The sequence below is a fragment of the Coffea eugenioides genome, chromosome 11 (genome assembly GCF_003713205.1).
Source record: "Coffea eugenioides isolate CCC68of chromosome 11, Ceug_1.0, whole genome shotgun sequence".
Classification (NCBI taxonomy): Eukaryota; Viridiplantae; Streptophyta; class Magnoliopsida; order Gentianales; family Rubiaceae; genus Coffea; species Coffea eugenioides.
In genome coordinates this window covers 35628443-35653015 of record NC_040045.1, presented here as the reverse complement: position 1 = coordinate 35653015, position 24573 = coordinate 35628443, and the positions used below count along the sequence as shown (strand labels likewise).

The 24573-nt window shown below is 36.9% G+C and overlaps 4 protein-coding genes across 4 annotated transcripts; 2 read left to right on the top strand and 2 right to left on the bottom strand.

Annotated features, from left to right (window-relative positions):
• The first annotated feature begins 2210 nt into the window (after positions 1-2210).
• Positions 2211-6961, top strand: LOC113752427 (putative late blight resistance protein homolog R1A-3). Its single transcript, XM_027296538.1, has 2 exons — positions 2211-6000; positions 6297-6961. Exon 1 carries the CDS (start codon positions 2211-2213, stop codon positions 5961-5963), a length of 3753 nt encoding a protein of 1250 aa, XP_027152339.1. The 3' UTR covers positions 5964-6000; positions 6297-6961.
• A 136-nt stretch (positions 6962-7097) lies between these two features.
• LOC113752426 (farnesoic acid carboxyl-O-methyltransferase-like) lies at positions 7098-8238 on the bottom strand. Its single transcript, XM_027296537.1, has 2 exons — positions 7579-8238; positions 7098-7271 (listed from the first exon to the last, which is right to left on the bottom strand). The coding sequence occupies exons 1-2, from the start codon at positions 8209-8211 to the stop codon at positions 7098-7100; spliced, it is 807 nt and encodes a 268-aa protein (XP_027152338.1). The 5' UTR covers positions 8212-8238.
• An 839-nt stretch (positions 8239-9077) lies between these two features.
• On the top strand, positions 9078-12755 carry LOC113752424 (putative late blight resistance protein homolog R1A-3). The gene has a single exon (XM_027296536.1). The coding sequence runs from the start codon at positions 9078-9080 to the stop codon at positions 12753-12755; it is 3678 nt and encodes a 1225-aa protein (XP_027152337.1).
• A 4300-nt stretch (positions 12756-17055) lies between these two features.
• On the bottom strand, positions 17056-21573 carry LOC113752423 (putative late blight resistance protein homolog R1B-16). The gene has a single exon (XM_027296535.1). It carries the CDS (start codon positions 21571-21573, stop codon positions 17056-17058), a length of 4518 nt encoding a protein of 1505 aa, XP_027152336.1.
• Positions 21574-24573: the final 3000 nt, after the last annotated feature.

Sequence of the window (24573 nt, the reverse complement as noted above, 5' to 3'; positions counted from 1 at the left end):
TTTTCACATTTCACTCTAAGCTAGCAGTTGTAATTTGTAAATTGCAATCGCTTTATATATGATATTATCAAGGGATAATTGCAGAAACCTCCCCTGAGGTTTCTGACATTTGCACTGACCTCCCTTGTGGTTTGAAAAATTACACTAACCTCCCCTGAGATTACTAATCCTTTACAAATTCAGTCCAAAGGATTAAAATATTATTTTAGGGAGTGAAATTAGAATTTTTTTATCAAATTTGTCCTTTGTACTATATGTCCAATGAATGACAAAGTACTATAAATCAATTAACAATTAATAAACTTTAAGGAATATAATTTATGGGCAAACACGCATTACTCATTTAAAGTATGTTGGCCTAATCAGCAACATCCTTCAGATCCCAACTCGAAGGGACTACCCGCCTAGCCCATGGCACCCAGGGGTGCAACCCCTCATGCTGCAACCGAGCGTGGTACGGTACTTTGCGCTGCCATTGTGGTTAAGGAAATAAAGTTGCGCCTTCGCTAATAGCTATAGCTTTTGGTGCAATGGTAAGTGCTTGATCCTGACAAAGTATCGATTTTTTACGGGTATTTTACTTTCAAATATTTAATTTATGATAAATATATCAACATTTGTAAGTAAAATTCAAAAATTGTTATAGTAATATTCTTGCAAAAAGGAAATCGATAGGTTATTTATTTAATATAAATTAAATATTTTTTTTAAAAAAATAAATGGCCCATAAAGTATTAATTTTTTATGGCTTTCATCCATTACACGAGTGAAGTATTCGCTCTTTATGTGCATTTTATTCTGAATAATTTAATTTATATTAAATACATAAATGTTTGTAACTATAATTGAAAAAGTGTTATATTAATATTTTTACGGAAGAGAGATTGGTAGGTTTTGTATTTAACAAAAATTAAATATTTGAAAGTAAATACAAATCTGTATTTGAGCGTAAATATTTGTATTAAATTAAATGTTTGAAAATAAAATACCCTTAATGAACCAGTACTTTAAATAGTTATCGGCTCTTTATAGGCAAACACGCATTATTCATTTAAAGTACCGGCTTTTTACGAATATTTTACTTTCAAACATTTAATTTATGATAAATATATCAATGTTTTTAAGTAAAATTCAAAAAGTGTTACAATAATATTCTTGCAAAAAGGAAATCATTAGGTTATTTATTTAATATAAATTAAATATTTTTAAAAAAAAAAAAGAAATGGCCCATAAAGTATTAATTTTTTATTGCTTTCATCCATTACATGAGTAAAGTATTGGCTCTTTATGGGTATTTTATTTTGAATTATTTAATTTATGTTAAATACATAAATGTTTGTAACTAAAATTGAAAAAGTGTTATATTAATATTTTTACGGAAGAGAGATTGGTAGTTTTTGTATTTAACAAAAATTAAATATTTGAAAGTAAATACAAATATGTATTTGAGCGTAAATATTTGTATTAAATTAAATATTTAAAAGTAAAATACCCATAAAGAGCCGGTACTTTAAATAGGTATTGCGTATTTGCCTATAAATTATACTCTTTAAAGTTTATTAATTGTTAATTAATTTGTAATATTTTGTCATTCATTGGCCATGTAGTACAAAGGACAAATTTGGTAAAAAATTCTAATTTCACTCCCTAAAACAATATTTTAATCATTTGGACTGAATTTGTAAAGGATTAGTAACTTCAGGGGACGTTAGTGTAATTTTTCAAACTACAGGAGAGGTCAGTGCAAATGTCAGTAACCTCAGGGGAGGTTTCTGCAATTATCCCTATTATCAAATTGCGACAGCATATAGTTTAAAATCAATTGAAAAATTAAAAAATTTCTTTAATGAATAGGCTTTAGCACCCCTAAATCAAATGTGCTTAACCTAAATTGAAGTATCTGGATTGAAAAATATAACTACCAAAACGTCACTAATTTGAGTAGTGTGCCACAAATTGATAGGGGTACACTGATATTTTAGGGTGTAAATTTTGAAATAGTTATAGTTCAGGGTTGCATGTTACAATTAGCTCGAAAATGCTGCAGATCGCTTGTTTCTGCTAGTTTAGGCTTGATAAAGGCTGGGCTTCTTAGTTCCTCCAAACCATCATCCATCAACATACCTTTTCTTTACAAGCTTTTTTTTTTTTCCTGAAGAAATTTGATTTTCAAGAGAGAAAGAGAGAGAGAGAGAGCAGGAGACAAAAAAATGAATCGAGCTTCTATTGATTCCGTCACTGATCAACTCTCAAGGCTGTTGTGCCTGCCAAACTTGCCTTTGCACATGAAGCAGCAAATTCAGGGCCTTCAACTGGAGCTAAGGTTCGTGAAAATGTTCTGCTGCTGCTTGAAAAACTGGATGGCAGCTGCTGATCATGAGAACATGCATTTGGGATCAGTACGAAACAGTACCGAAGGCACTGTGGAAGCATCAGGAAAGGGGCTATACAATGCTGGTTATCGTGCAATAATTGGAAAAGATTTCAAAGATTGGGAACTCCTGGCATCTAATATGCTAAGAGAAGTTGAGAAATGTAAGCCAGCAATCAGAGAAACTGCCGTTTCTTTATTTGAACTTTCATCCCAATTCATAGCTTTCAGGGCTGTTGACGAGATCCTGGATTTCATTGATTCCATTTTAATGAATTTGAAGGATCTTGTCAGCTTGAAAGATGAAATGATTATTGGTTCAGTGAAGGAGCAGATCGAAGCACTCGAAGGTAAGCTGAGGTTTCTCAGAAACTTCGTTGACTTCGCAGCAAGAAGATGTAGCAAGCAGGACAAAATGGAGGATTTCTTGACTACCCATGTTCAAGCATGGGCAAGAAACTCTGCTTGTTTGTCACTTCTATGTTGGACAGATGGCACGAACAAAGACAAGGAACCCCAGAGGAATGCTATGCTTCCTCAGTTGCTACTGAAGATCATGCCTTGTAGTCAAGCAGTTGCAGAGATGTATCTTGAACTCCTGAAGTCAACGCCATCTGACACTCTTTTAATGGGTGAAATTGTTTCTGGCTTTGTCGATTCTCTCCTAGGAAATGCAGTCAAATCTTTAAAGGTTGATCTTGCTATCCTTCGAGAAGGGCTCCTGTTTGCGTTAACATTTCTGGTGGATCCCCCAAAAGAGTCGGCAAGAAAAACTGAGTTTGCTGATATGGTTGAGAGTTTGGTGATATCCGTCATTTGCTCTCTTCATGTTGCTCAAACTGAAGATGGAACTTCCAAGGCAAGAAATGATAATCTGTCTGATTTTCTGGAGAAGATAGAGAAACTCAAGGCAGAGGTCTGGGAGCTTTTTATCGCCATGCCAAATTCATCGGAGTCTAATTTTCCCAGGACTAATGGAATGGGATTTATTGATTTCCTCATGGGAAACTTGAATGACATGATGCAGTACAAGGCCAACCATATTCCTTTTGCGGAGCATAAAGTTATGGCAGTCCTCGAGGAGCTGTCATGCTTTAGGTCCTTTCTTCAGGATGCAGAGAACGTGCAAAATGACTATCAGGAGGTGAATGCTCTCCAGACATGGATTATCAATCTGGCATACCAGGTGGAAAATGTAATGAATTCATGTGCTATTTCAGGTATTCCTATTTGGCATCAGATTATCTGCTTCTCTGATATCCAGGAAGAAATCAAGTTTTGCGGGACTGAGATCGTGACCATGAAGCAGAAATACAATATTGGGAAGCAAATTGCTGTGACAACTTCCAAGCTTGCCCATTCATCACGAGGTAATAATTCAAAATTTGATGAAGATGTTGTGGGATTCAAGGATGAGGCGAATCAGATAATTGATTTGCTTACAAGTGGATCGAAGAACCGAGAGATTGTCTCAATTGTTGGAATGCCAGGTGTAGGTAAGACCACTCTAGCTAGGAAAGTTTATAATGATCCTTCAACCACATCTTACTTTCACGAACTTGCCTGGTGTTATGTTTCGCAAGTATATACAAGCAGAGACCTATTACTTGCCATTTTAAAGTGTCTTAGTGTCAGTATTGATGATGTTAAGCTCTCAAAGATGAGCAATGAAGATCTGGAGGAACAGCTCAGGAGATGCTTACTGAAACAAAGGTACCTCGTGGTAATGGATGACATTTGGGATATTAAAGCTTGGAATGTTGTAAAACAGTCACTTCCAGATGATGGAAATAGAAGTAGAATTATTTTCACGACTCAAAATCACCATCTTATATCAGATGATGAAGGAAGTGGCAAAACTTATCTGCTTTCTCCACTGATTGAGGAGAAACCTTGGGAGTTTTTGCAAGAGAAGATATTTCACAAAGATGCTTGCCCTCAAGAACTATTGGAAATTGGAAAGAGAATTGTGGAACATTGCGAAGGATTACCCCTGGCAATAACTGTTATTGCAGGTCTTCTTGCAAAGGAAAAGAAGCATGTAGGATGGTGGAAGCAAGTAGAAGCAAGCTTAAGTTCTGACTCTACTACAAAGGGATACATGGGCGCTATAGAACTAAGCTACAAGCATTTAATGGATTATCTAAAGCCTTGTTTCCTATACTTTGGAGCATTCCGGAAGGGTGAAGTAATTGGTGCCAGAAAGTTGACCCTGTTATGGAATGCCGAAGGCTTTGTAAACAGAAACCAGAGGAGTTGCTTCGAGGTCGTGGCGAAGGAGTACTTGAAGGAGCTTAACGATCGAAGTCTAGTTATTGTTTCTGAAAGAAGCTTCAATGGGGGGATAAAAGCATGTCGCCTCCATGATCTGCTACACAAATTTTGCTCAAAAAAAGCAAAAGACGAAAAGTTTTTACATGTGCTGGAACGGTCTGAGGATTCTGATCACATCCTTAATCCTGTAAAGCATGATCAATATCGATTATGCATTCATGCGGAATCCACAGCTTCTGGAAGTTTGAAACCCGCTTGTCAACGTGTGAGTTCTCTGCTCTTCTTTCGGAAAAGGGATGGTTACTTTTATGATGATGATGATAGCTATGCTTCCAATTTCTCCCCTGACTTCTTAGAAAGTTGTAAACTTATTAAAGTTTTGGATTTGAAGAGTGTCTACTTGCATTCTGGCTTCCCGAAAGAAATTGTATCAATGGTGCATTTGAGATATGTATCAATTGGTGGTAGTTTTACAGAAGTTCCAGCTTCAATAGCCAACCTCTGGAACCTGGAAACTTTTGTTGTGGCAAGTACTAAAACCATTTATTTGCCCGATACATTTTGGAGGATGAAAAGTTTAAAGCACGTAGATGTCAGTGAAATGGCGATCATCTCTTTAGGGGAGTATGAGGTTGAGGATTCCTGTCAAATGGACAATGTGGAGACTTTTTCTTCACTTGCTTTCACTCAAGGAGGAAATACGGAGAAGCTGTTGAGGAGGTTTAGGAGACTTCGGAAGCTGAAATGTGTAATTGTGGAATCAAAGAAGTGCAGAAGGAAAGGAATTCAGTTCCCAGCACTGGCCTCCTTGGAAGATCTTGAGTCACTGAAAGTGTCTACCAATGGTTCTCATGACCAAGTGTTTTATAGTTGGATGCGGATTCAGTTTCAGGCATTCAACTTCCCCACAAAGCTGAAGAAACTAACCCTCTGTAAACTTGGTCTACCATGGACTGCCATATCGACAATTGGGGAGCTACTCCATCTTGAGGTACTCAAGTTGCGGGAAGGAGCCTTTAGGGGACAAAGATGGGATGTGGGAGATGAGGAATTCTTAGAGCTTAAGTTCTTGGAATTATCAAACATGGACGTTGTGCTCTGGAAGGCCTCCTATACACCGTTTCCTAAACTTGAACAACTTGTCATTGAAGATTGTTCTGATCTTGAGGAGATCCCATTCAGTTTTTCAGAGATTGAAGGCTTGAAGTTGATTCAATTGAGGAGGTGCAGCTATGATGTAGAAGATTCCGCTCAGCAAATTCTCCAGGAACAGAGGGATTCAGGAAATCCGGAATTTGATGTACTTATCTTACATTGATTTCGAGATGCAGAATATCTATGCACTCTTATTACCTGTAAGTAAATTAAAGTTCATAGTCTTTTCTTCTTTTACCTCTTTCTTTGGCCACTGCATTCATGTTTTCATTTAGTTAAGAAATGAGCAACACTATCCCATATTATTGAGGGCCAAGTAACTTTCATCTTACTACTGCTTCAAAGATGAAAAAATTAGCAGTACATGTATAATTTTGCTTGTTTCCCTTATAAATTAATAGTTTGGATTTATCAACTCTTGAAATCTAATGAAGATTGTATATGATATTATGCAGAATTTACTAACACTCTAAATAAATTAACAATTTCCTTGCAGAATTATCATGATGGATCAAGGGGTGATCAACGACCTGAAACCATAAAATTCTGTTCAATTGATTTGAGTCTGCACCTATTTAACTAAGCCAATTGAAAAGACTACTCACTGTGACAGCTTGTGGAATTCAGTAACTACCCCCTTTGAAGTAACTAGAAGGCCAAACAGAACACCATTGCTTGAGATTTATGTGTAATTTCTCACTCTGTATTTATTTATTATATGGTTACAGATGTTTGAAGTCAAAATCTCTGTTGATCCATCGAATTTCATGGTTGTTGGATTTGGATATGCTGTCATGGCTTTATATGCACCAAGCAAGATGGTTATCAAGATTGTATCATATTTGGACAAGATTTCAAGCATATTGTTCACTTGTCAGATGGTAAACTTCTAGTGTTCCGAACATCTGTGTGGATTACTGGTAATGTTGTTCAGATATAATCTATTTGTATACATACCATTCTGGGACAATTGTAATCTTACACTCTTGTACTACTATGTAACAAAGAAAGAGGAACAGGAAGGAGTTTATGTTTACAATTCCAACATATCACATAATTGGTGGTACAAAGGCAAGAAGGGAATTAATCTTTCCCTTCATGCTTTCTAGAGGGGAAATATGGTATGTATAAGTAGTAAAAATCATTGTATGTCTGTTACTGAAATAAAATCTGTATGAGAAGCTATCAGCATGCAGATCATGCAAGACTGCATCTCACTTAAGCTGGAGGACAATGAACAATTGCGTGCCTTCCTTGAACCCTGATTCCAAGCACAGTGAAATATCTGCAGTTTTCTTTATAGTCCTTTTGAACATTTCATTGGATCATGAATCTTGGACCTAGGATCCGTCACCTCCATGCTTTCAATACTGAAACAACCATTTATCTTCACCAGCGAAGCCATCTCCTTTGGAGATGCAGAATAAATTGGTAAGTTGAAGGAATCAATTTGAGCTTCATTGAGGATTCCCTGTAAACCGAGAAATTAAAGGTATCAATCAATAATATCACATCAAGTATATCCACTTATTTGATTAAAATTTGGAAATTGTAAGGCTCATGTCCAGTGGAATCTCTTAGCAATTTACTGCAGCAACTGGCAAAGTGGTCCGCAGATTATTTGTATTTGAGGTTCTCCCTGGTTCTTATTCAGTTTCATCATTAATCTAGTACGTAAAGCAGATAGCTCTGCTTCCATTCCTCTACCAAGCATCCCCTCAGAATTAGGAACTTAAGCACATCCACATCTAGATTTTTTAATGACTAGCTTGTCTCACCTCATTAGCCATATCCACAAGACTGGATCCAAGGAAGTTGAACAGAATGCCAGCAGGTAGCTCGGAAGGGTGCACCTCGTCAGGGATACCTGGTATGATAAGTACAATCATGCCTCCTGGTACGATCTCTTTAGCTCTTGCATTCAGGAAAATCCCCATATCCTTTTCAAATTGAGCTGCATAAGCATTGACTACTTCATCCGAGGCACCTGCACAGTGTATTTTCCCCTTATTCCAAGAAGAAGAATTTTGGTCAAGCAACTTTTCTGGCACCTTAGAGAGCCATTGCAGTGAATAAGACGAATGTGCAAAATGGATGGAAGATGATGGAAACAGCTGATCATAGAAGGTGCCTGGCACTCCTGCTGAAAAGTATTGCCTTTCAAGTGGGAGAGAAGTGAAAAGGGTGTTGAAATCATTGGATGCATGATCATTGAAGAACACCTGAAATTCAAGCTTATGCGAACCATCATATTCAGATTTGTGCTTGTTTTCTATGGCATCTATTATGTTTTGCACAGCAAAGAAAGTATTTGGTCCAACTGAGCATCCCAAGTCTGCGATACAGAGTCTATTAGAGGCAGAACTCAGGCTCTTGGTGTCAAGCTTCTCAACAATTGCCTCTTTGATCATTTCTCTGGCAACATTTGACGTATCCCTCTGTAAACTTTGAACACACGTCAAACAGCTTGCTGTTTCACGTCAAACATTTGTCCACAGGCAAGAGTCTAAAGCTAAAACTTGAATTCGTTCCTGTTACAGTAATACCATCATTGTGGGAGAATTTGAAGTGATTTGGGGATGCTGAATCTCCAACATCACCAACGTGTTAATATGTTAAAGGACATTTAGGTTGATGTTTGTATTGGAGGATGGAGATAGGGTTTTGCATTCCCTCGATATGATTTTGATGAACAGGTTGATTATGTCCTAATCCCACCCGTTCTATGTGGTTCTGGTTGAAGAAAATCGATGTATTCATGTAGTAAGATGACTTTTTGAGTTTAACGACAAAAGTGTCTCTTTAAAATGTACTAATAACTTGTGATGAGAATTGAATGTCTTCTCAAGTATACAAAAATGAGAAACAGCATATTCATATGATATAGGATCAAATTCTCAATCAACAATTGGTTAAGTATGCTATACTTCTATCTGGCTCGCTCTCAGTTGCTTAACAATTTGCTAATTTTAGGATTTTGACGTGGTCAAGCAGTAATTTAGTTCTGCTCTTAACTTTGTTTTAAAAAAAAAAAAAATGTCAGATGAGCATTTTGATTGAGCTTTGGTTAATTGGTAGTATTAACTTCTAAAATCTCTAACAGAATAAAACGTTGCTTCCTGAACAACTTGTTTCCAAAAATCACGCATCTTTGAAGATATCAAAAGAAACATTAGAATATCATCATTAGTAGGACTCAACAGGGTAACCACTTCATTTGCCTGAGTTTCACATGCCATTTGCAGGATTCCCCAAAATCTCAAAGAGAGAGCAAGGAATGGATTGCACTTGTGTTGATTCTGCCATTGACCAGCTATCAAGGCTACTGAAAAGACCATCCTTGACTTTGCTTATGAAGCAGGAAATCCGTACCCTTTTACTGGATTTAAGATTTCTGCAAATGTTCTTCAGGTGCTTGGCAAAGTGCAAGGCTGCTGAGGAGGACACCACTTTGCATCATTTGAGATCATCTCTCCTGATGAATGCTGAAGCTATGACGGAGGAAACAGGACAGGATCTGTATGATGCTGGTTATTTTGCATCTATTGGAATAGATGTCAAAGATTGGAACCTTGTTGCAGCTAAGTTTCAAGAAAAAGTCGAACATCTCAAGCCAGAAATCAGTAAAACTTGTATTCTCTTGGTGGATTGTTCTTTAGAGCCCAAGACTTCTAACAGTGATGGTATGGTGGAATTCATGGATTCTATCCTGATGAATCTGAAGGATCTTGTCAGCTCCCATGAAGGGATTGTTGTTCCTGTGAAAGTGCAAACAGAAGCCCTTCAAGAGAAGCTAAGATTCTCCAGAAACTTTCTTAACTTCACAGAAAATCGGTGTGGGAGGCAGGAGCAGGACAAACTGGAAGCTTTCTCAACTGTTCTTCGAGATTGGGCAAAAAATGCAGCGTGTCTGTCTCTTCTGTACTGGATGGATGGTGTAGATGAAAACATGGCAGCTCATATCAATACTATGCTTCATAATATGCTACAAAAGATCATGCCTTACAGCCCGAAGGTTATAGACATGTATCTTGAACTCCTGAAAGCTTGTAAGTCATCAAAAGCTGATAAAAGTGTGATGGGTGAAATAGTTACAAGCTTTCTCGATGTTCTTCTAGAAAATGTAGTGGTTGCTGTGAAGGATCATATTGAAGGTCTACAGGATGGGCTAGTTCTCTTGATAACATTTATCATGGATCCGCCAGAGGAGTTTGGAAGAAAATCAAGAACTGTAATCTTTACCCAGATTTATGCAGTCATCAGAGAGATGGCATTTTTCATTTGCTCACTCTGCAGTGACAAAATGAATGATGACACTTTCAGGGAAAGAAATACTTTGCTTCCTGATTTACTCAAAAAGATAAAGGAAGTCGAGGCAGAGGTCAGAGAGCTTAACGGCAAGAAGCCTAGTTCATGGCATTTTGATTTCCCTGTGACGGATGCAATTGGATTCATTGATTTCCTATTGGGGAATCTGAATAAAAGTTTGAAATACAATGCCAACTTCGTCCCTTTTGCAAAGCATAAAATTGTGACTATTCGTCATGAACTACTGTTCTTTAGGCCTTTCCTCGAGGATATTATGGAGCTGCAAAATGAGTCTGTTGAACTAAAAGATCTGTGGACACGAATTATCAATGTGGCATACCTGGCAGAACATGTCATCAACTCATGTGCAACTACTGATACTCCTATTTGGAGAAATATAATATGCCTTTCTGATGTCACAGATGAAATTAAGCACATTCAGGCTGAGGTCATGAAGATAAAACAGAACCAGCTATCCAGCAAAAGAAATCCTAGTATTCAGAAGAATTACAGTTTCGGTCGACCACGAGCAAGTATTTCAAGTACTGATGAAGTTGTAGGTTTGGTGGAAGATGCAAAAGCTGTACTAGACAAACTTACAAGAGGATCAATGAAGCTGAACATTGTCTCTATTGCTGGCATGCGGGGTGTAGGTAAGACAACTCTGGCCATGAAAGTCTGTAATGATCCCTCAGTTCAATGTCACTTTATTAAACGTGCTCGGTGTTATGTTTCACAAGTATACAGAAGAAGAGATCTGTTGCTTGATATTTTGAGGAATGTTATTGGTATTGATCAGGTCGCAATTTCTAAAAAGGATGATGATGAAATAGCTAATCAACTCCGACAAAGTTTAAAAGGACGAAAATACCTAATTGTTATGGATGATGTCTGGAACCTTGGGGCTTGGGATGCTGTAAAATATTCACTTCCAGATGATAGCAACGGAAGTAGAATTTTGTTCACAAGTCGGAATCACAAGTTGGCTGAAATGTCTGGACTTCCGTTCCATGTTCATCCCCTTAATGAACTTTCTAGTGATAAAAGTTGGGATCTTTTACAAAAGAAGGTGTTTCACAGTGATGGCCGCCCTACAAAATTCTCAGACATTGGGAAAAAAATTGCAAGAAATTGCAAAGGACTACCTCTGGTAATTGCTGTCGTTGCAGGTCTCCTTGAAATGAAAAAGAATGATATACATTGGTGGATGCAAATTGAGAAAAGTACAAATTCTCGCATTAGTACTGAAGGATGTATGGACATACTGGAACTCAGCTACAATTATCTACCCGATACATTAAAAGCTTGCTTTCTTTATTTTGCAGCATTTAGGCAAGGTGAAGTAATTAGTGTGCGGAAGTTGATGCTATTATGGATTGCTGAAGGACTTCTGCAACCTGAGAAGAGGAGCTTAGAAGCAGTGGCAAAGGAGACTTTTTTGGAGCTAATCGATAGAAGCCTAGTGATTGTTACTAGCAGAAGTTCCAAAGGTGGGATAAAAGCTTGTCGTGTCCATGATCTATTGCACTATTTCTGCCGGGAAAAAGCTAAAGAAGAAAGGTTTTTACATGTTGTGGAGAGGACCGAGGTATCTCATTGTTTCTCAAGTCCCATAAGGTTTGACCAATACAGATTGTGCTTGTATTCTGAATGGGAAACTTTGATCAAATCAAAACCTTCCCGTCCAAATGTCTCCTCACTACTGCTATTTGCTGATGCTAAAGAATCAACCCCTACTTCTGTTGCCTCCCAAATTTTTCAGAGTTTAAAACTTCTTAAAGTATTGAATTTGGAGAGCATCAATTTGGATTGCCCTTTTCCTGAGGAAATAGTATTAATAGTACATTTGAGATACCTAGCAATTCGGGGGAACATTACAACTGTTCCATCATCTATATCCGACCTCTGGAACTTAGAAACCTTTGTTCTTCAAGGTTCATATGATTTTGTTCAATTACCAGATACCATATGTAAAATGAAAAGTTTAAAACATGTATTTGTCAGTAAAAGGGCTGTTGTCTCTCTGGGTGATATGGAGCTTGAGGAATCCTCTCAATTAAATAATGTGGAGACATTTTCTTCCTTGTCTCTTGATCAACGAGCAGATTCATGGATGCTATTGAGAAGGTTCCCTAAACTTCGGAAACTGAGATGTGTATTCACAGAATCAGAGGACTATACTACGAAGGGTATTCAGTTTCCCCTATTGGCTCTCTTAAAAGATCTGGAATCACTAAAAATGTCTACTTATGGCTCTGGGCAAGTGTTCTATAGTTGGATGCGCGTACAGTTTCAGGGATTTGACTTGCCCTCAACTCTTAAGAAACTCACCTTGCATAAGTTTGGCCTACCCTGGAGAGCGGTATCAGAATTGGGGAAGCTTCCCTGTCTTGAGGTTTTGAAATTAAGAGAACAAGCCTTTCGAGGACAAAGATGGGAAGTGGAAGATGAGCAGTTCTTGAACCTGAAATTCTTAGAATTATCCAATTCAGAGATTGAAGAATGGAATGTCTCCACTGAATCATTTACCTGCCTTCAGCAGCTTGTCGTAGGAGATTGTTCCAGACTTGAGGAGATCCCTTCAATTTTTTGGCGAAATTTCTACCTTGACAATCATTCGCTTGCATCGCTGCAGCAACCAAGTTAAGAGTTCTGCTTTGCAAATCCTCGAAGAACAACAGGATATGGGAAACGAGGAACTTGAAGTACTAACCACACGCTGATGGAAGTTCTTGGATGTAAGTTTATTAACACACGTACTTTTCTTCTTATCAGTCATGATAATAGCTTCTACCACTGGAAAAAAAAATTTATATGGTTTATTTGATTAAATTGAATTTGAGTTCTCTTTTTTACTTTCCCTGAGGGGACCTGAAACAGGATATCGTTTACCATCACACCATAGGATTGTTGTTACTATATAGTTTCAGATGATGGATTTTTCACTAGAATATTGGCTAATGAAAGATTTCATTTCAGTACAAGTCTTCTTCTCTTATTCACTTGTTAGTAAACGTAGATCCCTGTTCTTTCCTTCTCATGTTCAAATATTCATAGCTACTAGTTTCACTGATATGAATAAAGTTGAGTTTTTGTTCTAAGGTCCTAATTCATACATTTCATTTTACTTCCATATATAGTCTAAGATGATGAATACTTCTATACCTGAGAGAAGCGTTACTTTTTAAGTTTTGACAGTGTGAAACTATCTACGGAAGCAAATCAGAATGGTCTTTTAATATGAGAGCACGAGAGTTCCGGATGTGTACTAATTGGCAAAACTGTTTTTCTTTCTTAGTTCCAACCAGCTTATTTTCGTCTCATTAATCTTGTTGCCTACTCTAAGAAAGTCAACATCCACACCCAAGACATGATCGATGGTTGCACCTAAAACGACTGATCAATGAGATAAACTCTGGTTCACATTTCTTGTATTGAGAGAATAATTCTTAACATTCCCCTCCATTCATCATTATCAGTCTGCAAGAGCTCTCTCAATTGATACTTTATCAGTATTACACTCAAATTGTTGACAGTGATTTACAGCTTTATTGTTTCTTTATCTTTTTTGATTTACAGCTTTATTGTTTCTTTATCTTTTTTACTTCAAGTTCTGGTGAAATATGTTGTCTGCTAATTGATTAATCAACTTTAGTTGCAGTCCCTTGAGTTGGCACTTCAGATTAAACGGATATGCCAGCATGCCTAACTTAAAGGTAACTTCATACAAAGAACAAAGAAGAAATAAAAATTATACAATAATGTCACTTTTTGTATTTTGAATTATCATTAATCGTTTTCATTTATTATTTTAATTAAATTATAGGGCTATACGGACTCAAACAGTGGACCTTCTCGGTTAAACAGATCAAATTTATAGGGCTTTATCATTTCTTTACTTTTCTTTTTTCAGGTCCTAGAGGGATAAATATTTGGAGCTGAAGGTCAAGCAATCTTCATATACATGCCTTGATCTCAATTGTGAAGCTCTACTCAGTACTGTTGGTTTTCCAGACTCTTACATGGCTTTGCATCCATCAAGACACTACTTCCATTGTTCTAAGATAATGTCTCAACTAGACAAGGGAGCAACCTTCATATAGCATTGACGATGCCAAACCAAATTAACCATGTTAAGTGATTGAATTAACCATGTATCTATATTCTGTTATAGCCCTGCACAGTGAAGAAATACATCCTTTACCTTTCAATGGATGCTCTTGCTTTGTGCTGGCGGGTGTCAGTAGTTCCTATTTACTTTTGTTATCATTGCATCAACTGTTTTTTCTGTTTCTTTTTTTTCCCCTTATTTGTTAACATTCTTTCAAAAGTTCATAGGTAAACACAACGTAATTATACAAGCCCAAAGAGCAGAGCAAAGGAACCCGAACCTGAAAAGGTTAGGTTATTCATCAACTGGTGGGATTGGGAAAGGTTACAGCTCAATCAGTGCGAAAGTAATTTAAGTTTTGCCAGAGATCGTATCCACAGTTAGAGGGTTGACACTTGACGGTAAATGCACAAGCATTGTACAAACAATCCGATCATAGAAGTGGGAAGAGCCGAACATTATCACAAGTGAGAGTGGAAAACTGAAAATGAATTATGCATCTTCAGATTTTCAGCAGATAGAAAAGAGGCACTACAGGAAAACAAGATAGGCTAGATTGCCGAAAAGCTGATCGATGTGAACTTCAACAACAGCTTGCCAGATGAAATGCTGGAGCCTGGAGCAGTGAGAAGCTAAAGAGTATCAGTTCAGGTAAGAAATACATCACTTGGATACAAATCTTGCAATCCACATTCCTTGTTCAGAATTTCTTCAGCTGAAAATCCATCGCATTAGCTGTGATAAAGCAACAGAAGGATGTTAGCGCAAGCTACAGCCTTAATTGAACCACGTAAAATGATCTGAGTTTGGATCTTTTCAGATTCAAGTACGCTGTGCCACCATCCATTAACCGTATTAATCTTACATGCAAAATGAAAAGAACAGACAAATTTTCAAGTTAATACATAGCCCATGCACAGGCGCAAGTATATCTCTGAATCAGGTACATGTGAAAAGAAAAGGTATTAATCTGAGGAAAAATCCACTTTTCATCCCCAAACTTTTAGACGCACTATATTTAGTACATGAATTAATTATTTTGGGCCACATTTAGTCCAAAAAGGGTAAAATATTCAATCTAGACGGAGAAGGTTGGCATGGCCGTTGATTTTGACTAAGAAATTGTTTTTACTTAACGGCCACGTGCCAAACATATGACTTTCTCCATCCAAATTAAGCAATTTACCGTTTTTGTGGTGCGTCTAAAAGTTTAGGTAAGAAATGTAACTATAACTCAAAGTTTAGAGACGAAAAGTGGATTTTTCCTTATTAATCTGCAAGCTGTATAAGTATTTTTTTTTTTTTAAAAAAAAGGTCATGCTGAAAGGGATCACATATTTCCCTTTCTTAATATTTCATTGGTCCTTCAACATCCATGAGACTATGCATAAACTGAAATTCCTACAGCAACTACAACAAATTTACAACGCTTAAACTGAAGTTATTTTTAGCCACTACAACACATTTATAAGTTATTTGCACCAAAGCAGAAACAAACAATGTTTACAGACATCGTCTAGGATGATAAGAGAACAATTTTTTGTCAATATATTGCAATATATATGATAGAATAATCTGAAATCAAGTTTGAAAATAAAACCTGAAAACAACTTAGCAAGTATTCTTTTGTTGTAGCTTTTTGCTTTTTTGTAAAATCTGGAAAATTTGCCTATTGAAATCTTGCTGTTGCTTCTTTCCTCGAAAAAGCTGAGAGGAACCATGAAATCGTCTATTGCGGTTGGGTATCCTGTTTCGGCTTTTATTACACAAGGATATGCTTCATCAATTAAAACTAGTCCATTGCTTATATTTTTCTACAGATGCTGATGAAGTTTAATTAGATAGAGCTCTAGAGATGATTATGATGGAGAGCCCTACATGAACTTACTGATTGATTAACTTTGCATCAAATTTGGATGCAAGGATTCATTAGATATTTGGATGTAGGACTAAGCAGATTAGGATTCTAAAATTAATTTATTATATTTTAGGCATGTCACTTTTCCGTAAGGAGTATATTAGGCATTACAAAAAAAAAAAAAAGAGAAGAAACAAGATTATAATGTATATAATAATAGATAGATAGATAGATAACATCTGTTAACAGTTCAATTTAGGAAAATCGATCTCCATCAAGGACCTAAAATTTATACAGCAAATGTGGGCACAAATATAATGGATATAGACGTCGATATAATTTGGACACAACCTGGATACTAACATTTTCAAGTGATGAGCACACAGAACAAGTAGCATTAACTTTGCATCTACCGCGCGCTGTATTCTACGTATCACTAGGTGAACATAAATTTGAAGATAAATTTGAAAATAGATTAAGGAAACTGGGAACATAAATTTGAATATTCCTGCCATCCCGGAAGAAGTGATGGACAAATGGAAAATGACTTGCACTATGTGCGAGATTAAGGAAGCATTTGATGAAACTGAAGTTTAAAATTTGAAATTTAAATTTTGAACTCATTAAATTATTGAATTCTTAAGTACTAAAAATCTGATACATTTGAATGTGTATCACGTTAAGTAATAGTGAGTAAATAACACGTCACTTATTTTTTGAAATAAGTTTTAAGTGTCATTTAATTAATTCAAATGTTCAAATTTTGATTATCAAACGCATCTGAACATATTACGATTTAAATCCATTAATTTTAGGTGCTGAATTGAAATATCAAACAAATTCTTTGCAGATTAGAGATTTCCTCAAAAAAAATGAAACAAGTAAAAATAGATAAACTGACAGGGTAAAATAAATAAGTTCAGATATACTTACGCGAGCGGTTAGCCGTCCTAGGTAACACTTCAATCTGTAGTTACTTTACTTGTACTTGGGGTCAAAGACGACTTTGAGTTCAAAATTTCCCCAGGCTTGTTGTTCCTGCAAAATTCGTTTTACTGATTCTCCAACAGAAAGCCCGCAAGACTGCACTTCAATCATCTCCAATGTCTCGGATCCCCGTAAACTGTAAGGAATCTCCTCAAGTCGTTTGCATCTATGTAACACAAGTCGCTCAAGACAACAAAATGAATATGGACAAGCCTCAAATCGAACAATATTCAATAAGTCCAATTTCAAATATTTTAGTTTAAGGAATTCGTCTTCTTCCACTTCCCACACTTCTCCCTCATAGGCCCTAAACTGTAATTTCAAAACCTCCAGGTTTGGCAGCTTTCCAATCATCGATGCCTCGCTCCATGGTAGGCGAAATCTTGACACTGTCAATTTTTTGAGGGTCGAGGGGAAATTAAACTGAAGAGGATAGCATGGCTTGCCGTTTGAAGATATCTTGAGTGACTCGAGCTTGAAGAAGCAGTCAAATACTGGAGACTGATAGCAATTTCTGCTGTTATCCCATGAGGGAATATAGACATAATTTAGTTTCCGGATATTCGGGATCATTCTCATCAACATCTCTGGATATTTCCCAAGAGAAATGGCTGGAGTGGAAAACGATTGCATATTATGCAGTGGAGCTAAATATTCAAGCTCATCGTCTTGCCAGCTCAAAGCAACACTTGGAAGAATATCAACGTGCCTCAAACTTTGCATATACCAGAATGTATATGGTAATGCAACTTCACCACTAGACCCTCTTATAATCAAAGTTTCTAGGTTCCAGAGGTTAGCTATCCAGGATGGAACAGATTTTACACCACCTCTGACTGCTAAATACCTCAGTAGTTCGAGCAGTTCCAGTCCAGCCGGAAATGAATTGCCCATATTGATGCATTCTATATCCAGAATCTTCAGAAGTTTAAAATTGCGTGAAATGAATGAAACATCATTGGGCAACTTTGGATCCATATCACCTGATACAGAGCACAATAGGCAGCGGGCACATGGAGTGGCTAGAGTTGAAGCCCTTGACTTGATGAAATGCTTTCCTTGAACAGAAACGCATAACCGACGTGGGTCGTCTGTTGCAGCACTTGAGAGCACAGTAGATTCATACCCATGTATCTGCTGCAAAAAGTTTTCTTCCTTGGACTTTTGGATGCAAAAGTTCCACAATAAATCATGAACTTGGCATGCTTTGATCCCCCCAATGGAACTTCTTTTGGCAACAGTTACCAGATTTCTATCAATTAGATATCCCAGGCGACGCTCTGCAAGATCCTCCATAGTTCGGAGCTCAGAGTCCCCTAGAAAACCTTCAGCAATCCATAGTCTGACCAACTTGAAAACTGAAATTTCTTGATTTACTGGAAATGCTCCGAAGTAAAGAAAACACGGCCTCAAGTAATCTGGTAGGCACCTGTAACTGAACTCAAATACTTCCTCCAGTATATCCATGAAAAATTCAGAGCGAAAACATTTTGAAACCTGTTCCCAACGGTTAAGAGTGTATTCTGTTTCAAGGATGCCGGCCAAGAGAACAACTGCAAGAGGTATTCCTTTGCATCTTCCTGAAATTTGTTTTCCAACTTCCAACAACCCTGGAGGGCAGTTTTCCTCAGAGAATGTCTTATGCTGCAGTAAGTTCCAACTTTCTTCAGAAGAAAGCAGACGAAGAGGATACGGTTCACTATTTGGATTAGCTTGAAGAGCAACATAACGGAGTTGGCTGGTGAGCAAAATTCTACTTCCATTTTTATCTTCTGGTAGCAATTCTCTTAAGTGAATCCATGCTTTAGTGTCCCACAAATTGTCTATAACAATAAGGTATCTTCTTCCCTTCAAACATTGATACAACACTGTAGATATGTCGTCATCATTAAGTCCACTGATACCATCAGTAACTTCAATAATACAGCCTAGAATATCAAGAAGTAAATCTCGCCTTCTATATCCCTGAGAGACACAACACCAGGCCTGCACAGCAAAGTGATAGGCAACAACAGCACTGTGATAAACTTTCCTGGCAAGAGTAGTCTTACCAAGCCCGGAAGGACCTACAATTGACAAAACATCCACATCATGAGGCCCATTTACAAGTAGATCCAATAAGAAATCTGCCTCATCCTTAAGACCGACCATGTCTCCAGCCTTCCATAATGGATGGTAACTCATCTCGATCACATTATCCACTCCAATATCAAGCATTTTCTCATCAGAAATCTCTGTGATTCTTGACTTGATGATTTTTATCTTTTCAAAGGCATAAGGAACCCATAGCATAAAGTTCCACTCAGGATCATATCCCAGTACAGATGAGTCAATCATATATTCGGCCTCATGTGCAACGTCAGAGATACATGTCCAAAGATCTTGCAGTTCCTCATGCTGATCACGTTGTTTCCTTGAATCCAAAAGGAATGGTAGTAAGGACTCCAACTCTGCAAGTAACATCTCGATATAATGCTTCAAAGAAGAAATTGTTTGGGCTTTACGATATAACAATGTCCTTGCATTCCCCAAGAGGGAACTAATGAAAACCAGCGCATCGGGCAGATTAGAGTGCAATGATACAGGAACTTGGAGATAAACTTGTCTAATCTCCTCTTTCAAAAGCACTATCTTCTCTAGTAACTCAGGAATCACAAGATTCATTTGCACGTGCACCTCCTTTTCATTCAGATTTTCACAAAATGAGCAAATCACAGATGCCGAGTTGTTAGCCAAAGCTTCAGTTTTTGTCCAAATCAATTCCCCTTCTTCCTTGTACCTCTTTGGTGGATTCATGAGAAATGTTCTGAGGAATCTGAGTCCTTCTTGAAGGGGTTCAACTCGACCCTTCATGATCTCATTATGTTTTAGCTCCAGCAGAAACAACTCTGACTTGATAAAATCAATTTTACCAACCAATTTGAGAATTGAAAGATTCATTATATTGGCCACATCTTCTTTTGTTTGATTGACATAAAATGAGGAAATCAGAGATGAGGACTCGTTAATGACATCTGCAAGATGTGCTAAGAACAGTTTCCCATCCTTGATCTTATCATCTATACTTCTGGGACCAATGAGAAACTTTCTCAGGAACTTCAGACCCTCGTGAAGAGCTTTAATTTGATCCTTCATAAGGCACACCTTGTCAGCTTTAGGGACTTCTTGCCCTATCATGTACATGTCTGCCTTAATGACTTCAATCTTTTCCAATAATATTAAAACAGCATGATTCATTTCTATTGCCATCTCTTCTGTCAATCTGTTGCCATGGATTGAGTAAGCAAGCAATGTTACCTTTCTAGACACTGTTTCACAATGTGTTAAGAGTGGCTTCCCATCTTCTTTCTCCTGCTCATCCACTCCAGCTGAAAAGGTGCTTTGGGACTCCAGCTGCTCATTAACGTCAACAAATTCATCCACGATGATAGTTTCAGAAGATTGGAGCCGTATCTGGGATGTCTTTTCTTTGATGAGCGTGATCTTCTGAAGCAACTTCAAAAGCAAAGAATTCACTTCCTCAAGCTGATCTTCTTTGACTTTGTCGGTGCAAAAGGATCCTGCCTTCTTAGCAACTACTTTGATATCTGTTGAGATCTGTCCCACATCTTCTCCGTATTGATCTGGAAGTTGCATTAAAAATTTTAATAGCTGTGTCAGCCCTTCTCGAATGGCAGAAATTTGATCCTGAAGGGAAGCCTCTGAGTTTTCTAGGAGAAAATTGACAAAATTAGCAGCTTCAGCCGTAATAACCTTTACTGATACTCTATGATTTGAAGCTTTGAGAAGTTCAAAATACATATCTATATGATCTGAAGTACAAGGCTTAATCAGCTGCATCAATTCAGAGAACTTCACATCCATTCTGGATGCCCTGGTTTCGTCCATTTTTTCAATCCAGCACCAATACAATAAGCATGCTGCACTGGTGGCAACAACTTGAGCATACATCACGAATGCTCCCATTTTCCGGTGCACAACTTCTCTCTTCTCAGTGATGTCAAGAAAATTTTTAATAAAATTTAGCTTCTGCTTTAGATTGTCAACGCTTTTCCTGATAAAAGGAATTAGACTTTCTGACCCCAGCAGATCATCAATGTTATCTAACACAGAGTCAAGAAACTCCAATACAGACAGACGAAGTGGGGGAGTGTTGAATTTCCAGGGCAGTTCCCACAAAATGGCATAAGCTTTGCCGATTTCTTGTTTACAGTCCCTCACCTTTTCCAGCATATGAGAAATCACAGGGCCAACTTCACTAAGGCCCCTACAACAAGAAATGGAAAGGTCCTTTGTTGCATCTATGACTGCAGCTTCAACATTGTATATAAGCGAGCTTGACTCCGAAGGGATGCCTTTTGACATTACAAAGTATATAAGATAAGTCCTCATAAATCTCAGCTCCTGTTTCAGGGTGAAGATTTGATCCTTCAATAGAGAATTCAAGTCCGGATTTTTCTCCAGCCACTGCAGATACCACAAGGGAGAATGAACAAATGTGTAGATCATCTTGGCCTTCTGTCTCTGAGTCAGGAATTACCAAGGCACGACGGACTCTTGAAAAAGAACCTGTCTTCCTAGCAAGAAAAGAAGTTCAGTAACAAATACAATAGTAAATCCAACTCGATCCCACCAAAAAAAAAAAAAAATCTTAATATATTCAATCTGGACAAGTGAAAATTCTTAATATATCCTCTCTGGATAAATGTAACCAAAGTTGAAGCTTGAATTGATTATTCTAGTGAATTATTCACAACTCCTTTCTTTGTTCTTTGTAGTAGGGAAATGCATTATTCTTTATATTTGTGTGTATATATATAAAGGGATGGAATTAACCGCCCAAAATGTGCCAAATTATATACAAAGTGCACGTAATTTGCCATGTGTTAAAATGGAAGAAAGATGAATAATGCAATCAGTAAAGTTACTTGGTTTGTCTAACTTAACAAATGTATTAAAGCAAACAAATATCATCAGGAAAACCAACAAGAGGGGGAAAAAAAACAATCATCCAAGAATCTGAGTATCAAGAATAATACGTACCACTTGAAACGAATACAGAAGTTGTCCGTGAGTTTCAGTTCTTGAATGGAGCCTTTGTTCATCCCGCTTCCAACTCAGATCTTCAGACTAAAGGGCCCTCCTCCAATGTAGAGAGGAGGACTGCTGCAATATTTTATAGTACATGCACATATATAAACATTAGGATTAGCTGGCTCCGCTGACAGACGACATCAACTAATTTGACAATGCAACTTTGCCTTAGGCTAACATTGGCTTTATTGAACTTTATCTTTCTTTTTATACAGTTTTCAGATGTGAAGCTCTAACTTTATATTTTTCTTAGTTTATCCCTGAAGGTTACGTACATTAAAAGTTAAATCTTGTAATATAAACTGACGTTGAAAAATTTTGCAGAGACTCTCACCATTTTTTTTTTTTTTTTTGCTAGAAAGAGTTTATTCTCCCAGAAAGAGAAGAAAATCATTAATTAAGACATTGACCAAAGTTGTCCAGTTCTATCTTCAGTGTCACATATCTGCCACACCAATTTGTTATTTCACATTCCAATATTAGATGTAGTCAACTTATTTCTTCTCAATTGGTAAACAATTTCCTCAAAATAAAAAGGAGCAATTATTTCTTGTCCAATAGTAAAGAATTATTGTTGGCTGTTCTTCCTTTTAGATTAAATTATTGTTGGTTATCGTAGCATGGGTCGGATACTTGGAGTAGCTCCGACAGTCCGAGCCATCCGTTGCATTGCATCAGCCTTGTGTTCCTTTCCCCCATCCAGTACAAGCAATTGTAGGAGTCTAATGTAACACCATCATGGTTTGTTTCTGGGATTGGGGCAGGTATAGTTCGCAATAGGTGTGGTTAGTGCTGTTTTTGTATTTTTTTCATAATTTTGTGTACATTCACGTAATTTTATTATATCGATATCGATTACAATAAAATTACGCGAGTGTATACCAAATCATGAATATAATAAAATTATGTTAGTGTATGTCAAATCATGAAAAAGAGTACTATAATCGCATCTAAGATAAAAATGTACCTACCCCAAGCCCAATTGCTCTTATGCACGGGGGAAAAAGATCAAATTACAAAAGGCGTCATTAAACTTTTTAGAACTCTCTCTGCTGGCATCTGAAATGATCACCCAACTAATAATGTATTACATCTTTTGTTAATCAACTGATAAAAACTTGCATTTTTAGTCATTCAATCAATGACAATCATTTTTGGTCAAGAATATCACTTTAGTTAATTGAATGGCTATTTTGGTAAACTAAAAAAGTTTTATTACCAAAATATAAAAGTTTTAAATAATTAACATTTTGTGTTTATTTGGCCCTGAAGAAAAATAAAAGGCTTCTCATTTAAAAAAAAAAAAAAGCATAGTTTGCTGTCGTTGTCTAACTCCCTACTTGTAGTAGATATTTTAGCCTATGTTTAAATCGATAGATTTGAAATCATATCAAAACTTTTTACTTGTTTAGATTATTTAGAAGGTATTTAATTGTAAATCACAATTATTCTAATATTTAAAATATATTTTAAAAATTAATAAATTATAAATTTAGATGTCTTTTAAGCAAGCCAAACAACTAGAGTCATTGGAGTGGATTTCAAATGTTTTCATCAAATTTCACATTCCAAACGAGGTCTTAAAGCAAATGTAGTTCTAGTTTCGGCTCTTTTTTTCTTAACACATGGAGTTTCCTTTTTTTTTCCTTTGACCCTCTCATTTTTAACATCAACCTCAACCAAACATCTTCCTTCCAATCGTTAGCAGTTCGACTCAAAGCTCAACTCGAATTCGGTCGACACTGAATTCGAGTCAAGGTTGAACTTGACTTGAGCTAACCAAATTGAATCTGAGCTCGAATTCGAGATCAAACTCATTAACTCGCGAGCCAACTTGATTTTATATTTTTATTTTATAGTAAAATTACATATATATTTCTAATATTTTTATATTTGTTAAGAAAAATTAGTATTTTTATTCATTTTTTTAAAAAAAATAATTATTTTTTATTTTTTTAAGCTGGAGTTCGACTCGAATTTGGTAAAACTAAATCAAGACTCAACTCAATTAGACCAAAACTTGAATCAACTCTACTCGTCTACAACCCTAGTACTACAATGAAGTCATAAATCAGAATTGTGAAATGCTTAACCAATAGCCCTTTGGACAGTTGGCCACCAATGACTTAAGTCTTGATGAGACAGGAGGTCAAAAGTTCAAATCATGCCTCCATCACTTTATTACTACATGTGGCTTCTCCGAATCCATATGAGCGTGTAATGCATTTGTTTGGCCCAATAGTAGTTCAATCCATATCGATTCCCCAATTGGGCCTCACCCCTTCTCCCAAAATAGGCTAGTCTGGAATCGATTCCCCAACAGAGGTGCACGCATAAATGGATGAATTTGGGAGCCAAAATGTGCTAAAACACAACGTGCATGCATTTTCCCCTGGAGAAAAAGTGAAGCCTGCC

Bases quoted from the DNA above. Each gene is read 5' to 3' on its own strand.
- LOC113752424 (XM_027296536.1), top strand. From the start codon at position 9,078: ATGGATTGCACTTGTGTTGATTCTGCCATTGACCAGCTATCAAGGCTA.
- LOC113752426 (XM_027296537.1), bottom strand. From the start codon at position 8,211: ATGATCAAAGAGGCAATTGTTGAGAAGCTTGACACCAAGAGCCTGAGT. The intron at 7,272-7,578 runs GTGAGACAAGCT...CTCGGTTTACAG, and splicing joins TTGTGGATATGGCTAATGAG to GGAATCCTCAATGAAGCTCA.
- LOC113752427 (XM_027296538.1), top strand. From the start codon at position 2,211: ATGAATCGAGCTTCTATTGATTCCGTCACTGATCAACTCTCAAGGCTG.
- LOC113752423 (XM_027296535.1), bottom strand. From the start codon at position 21,573: ATGATCTACACATTTGTTCATTCTCCCTTGTGGTATCTGCAGTGGCTG.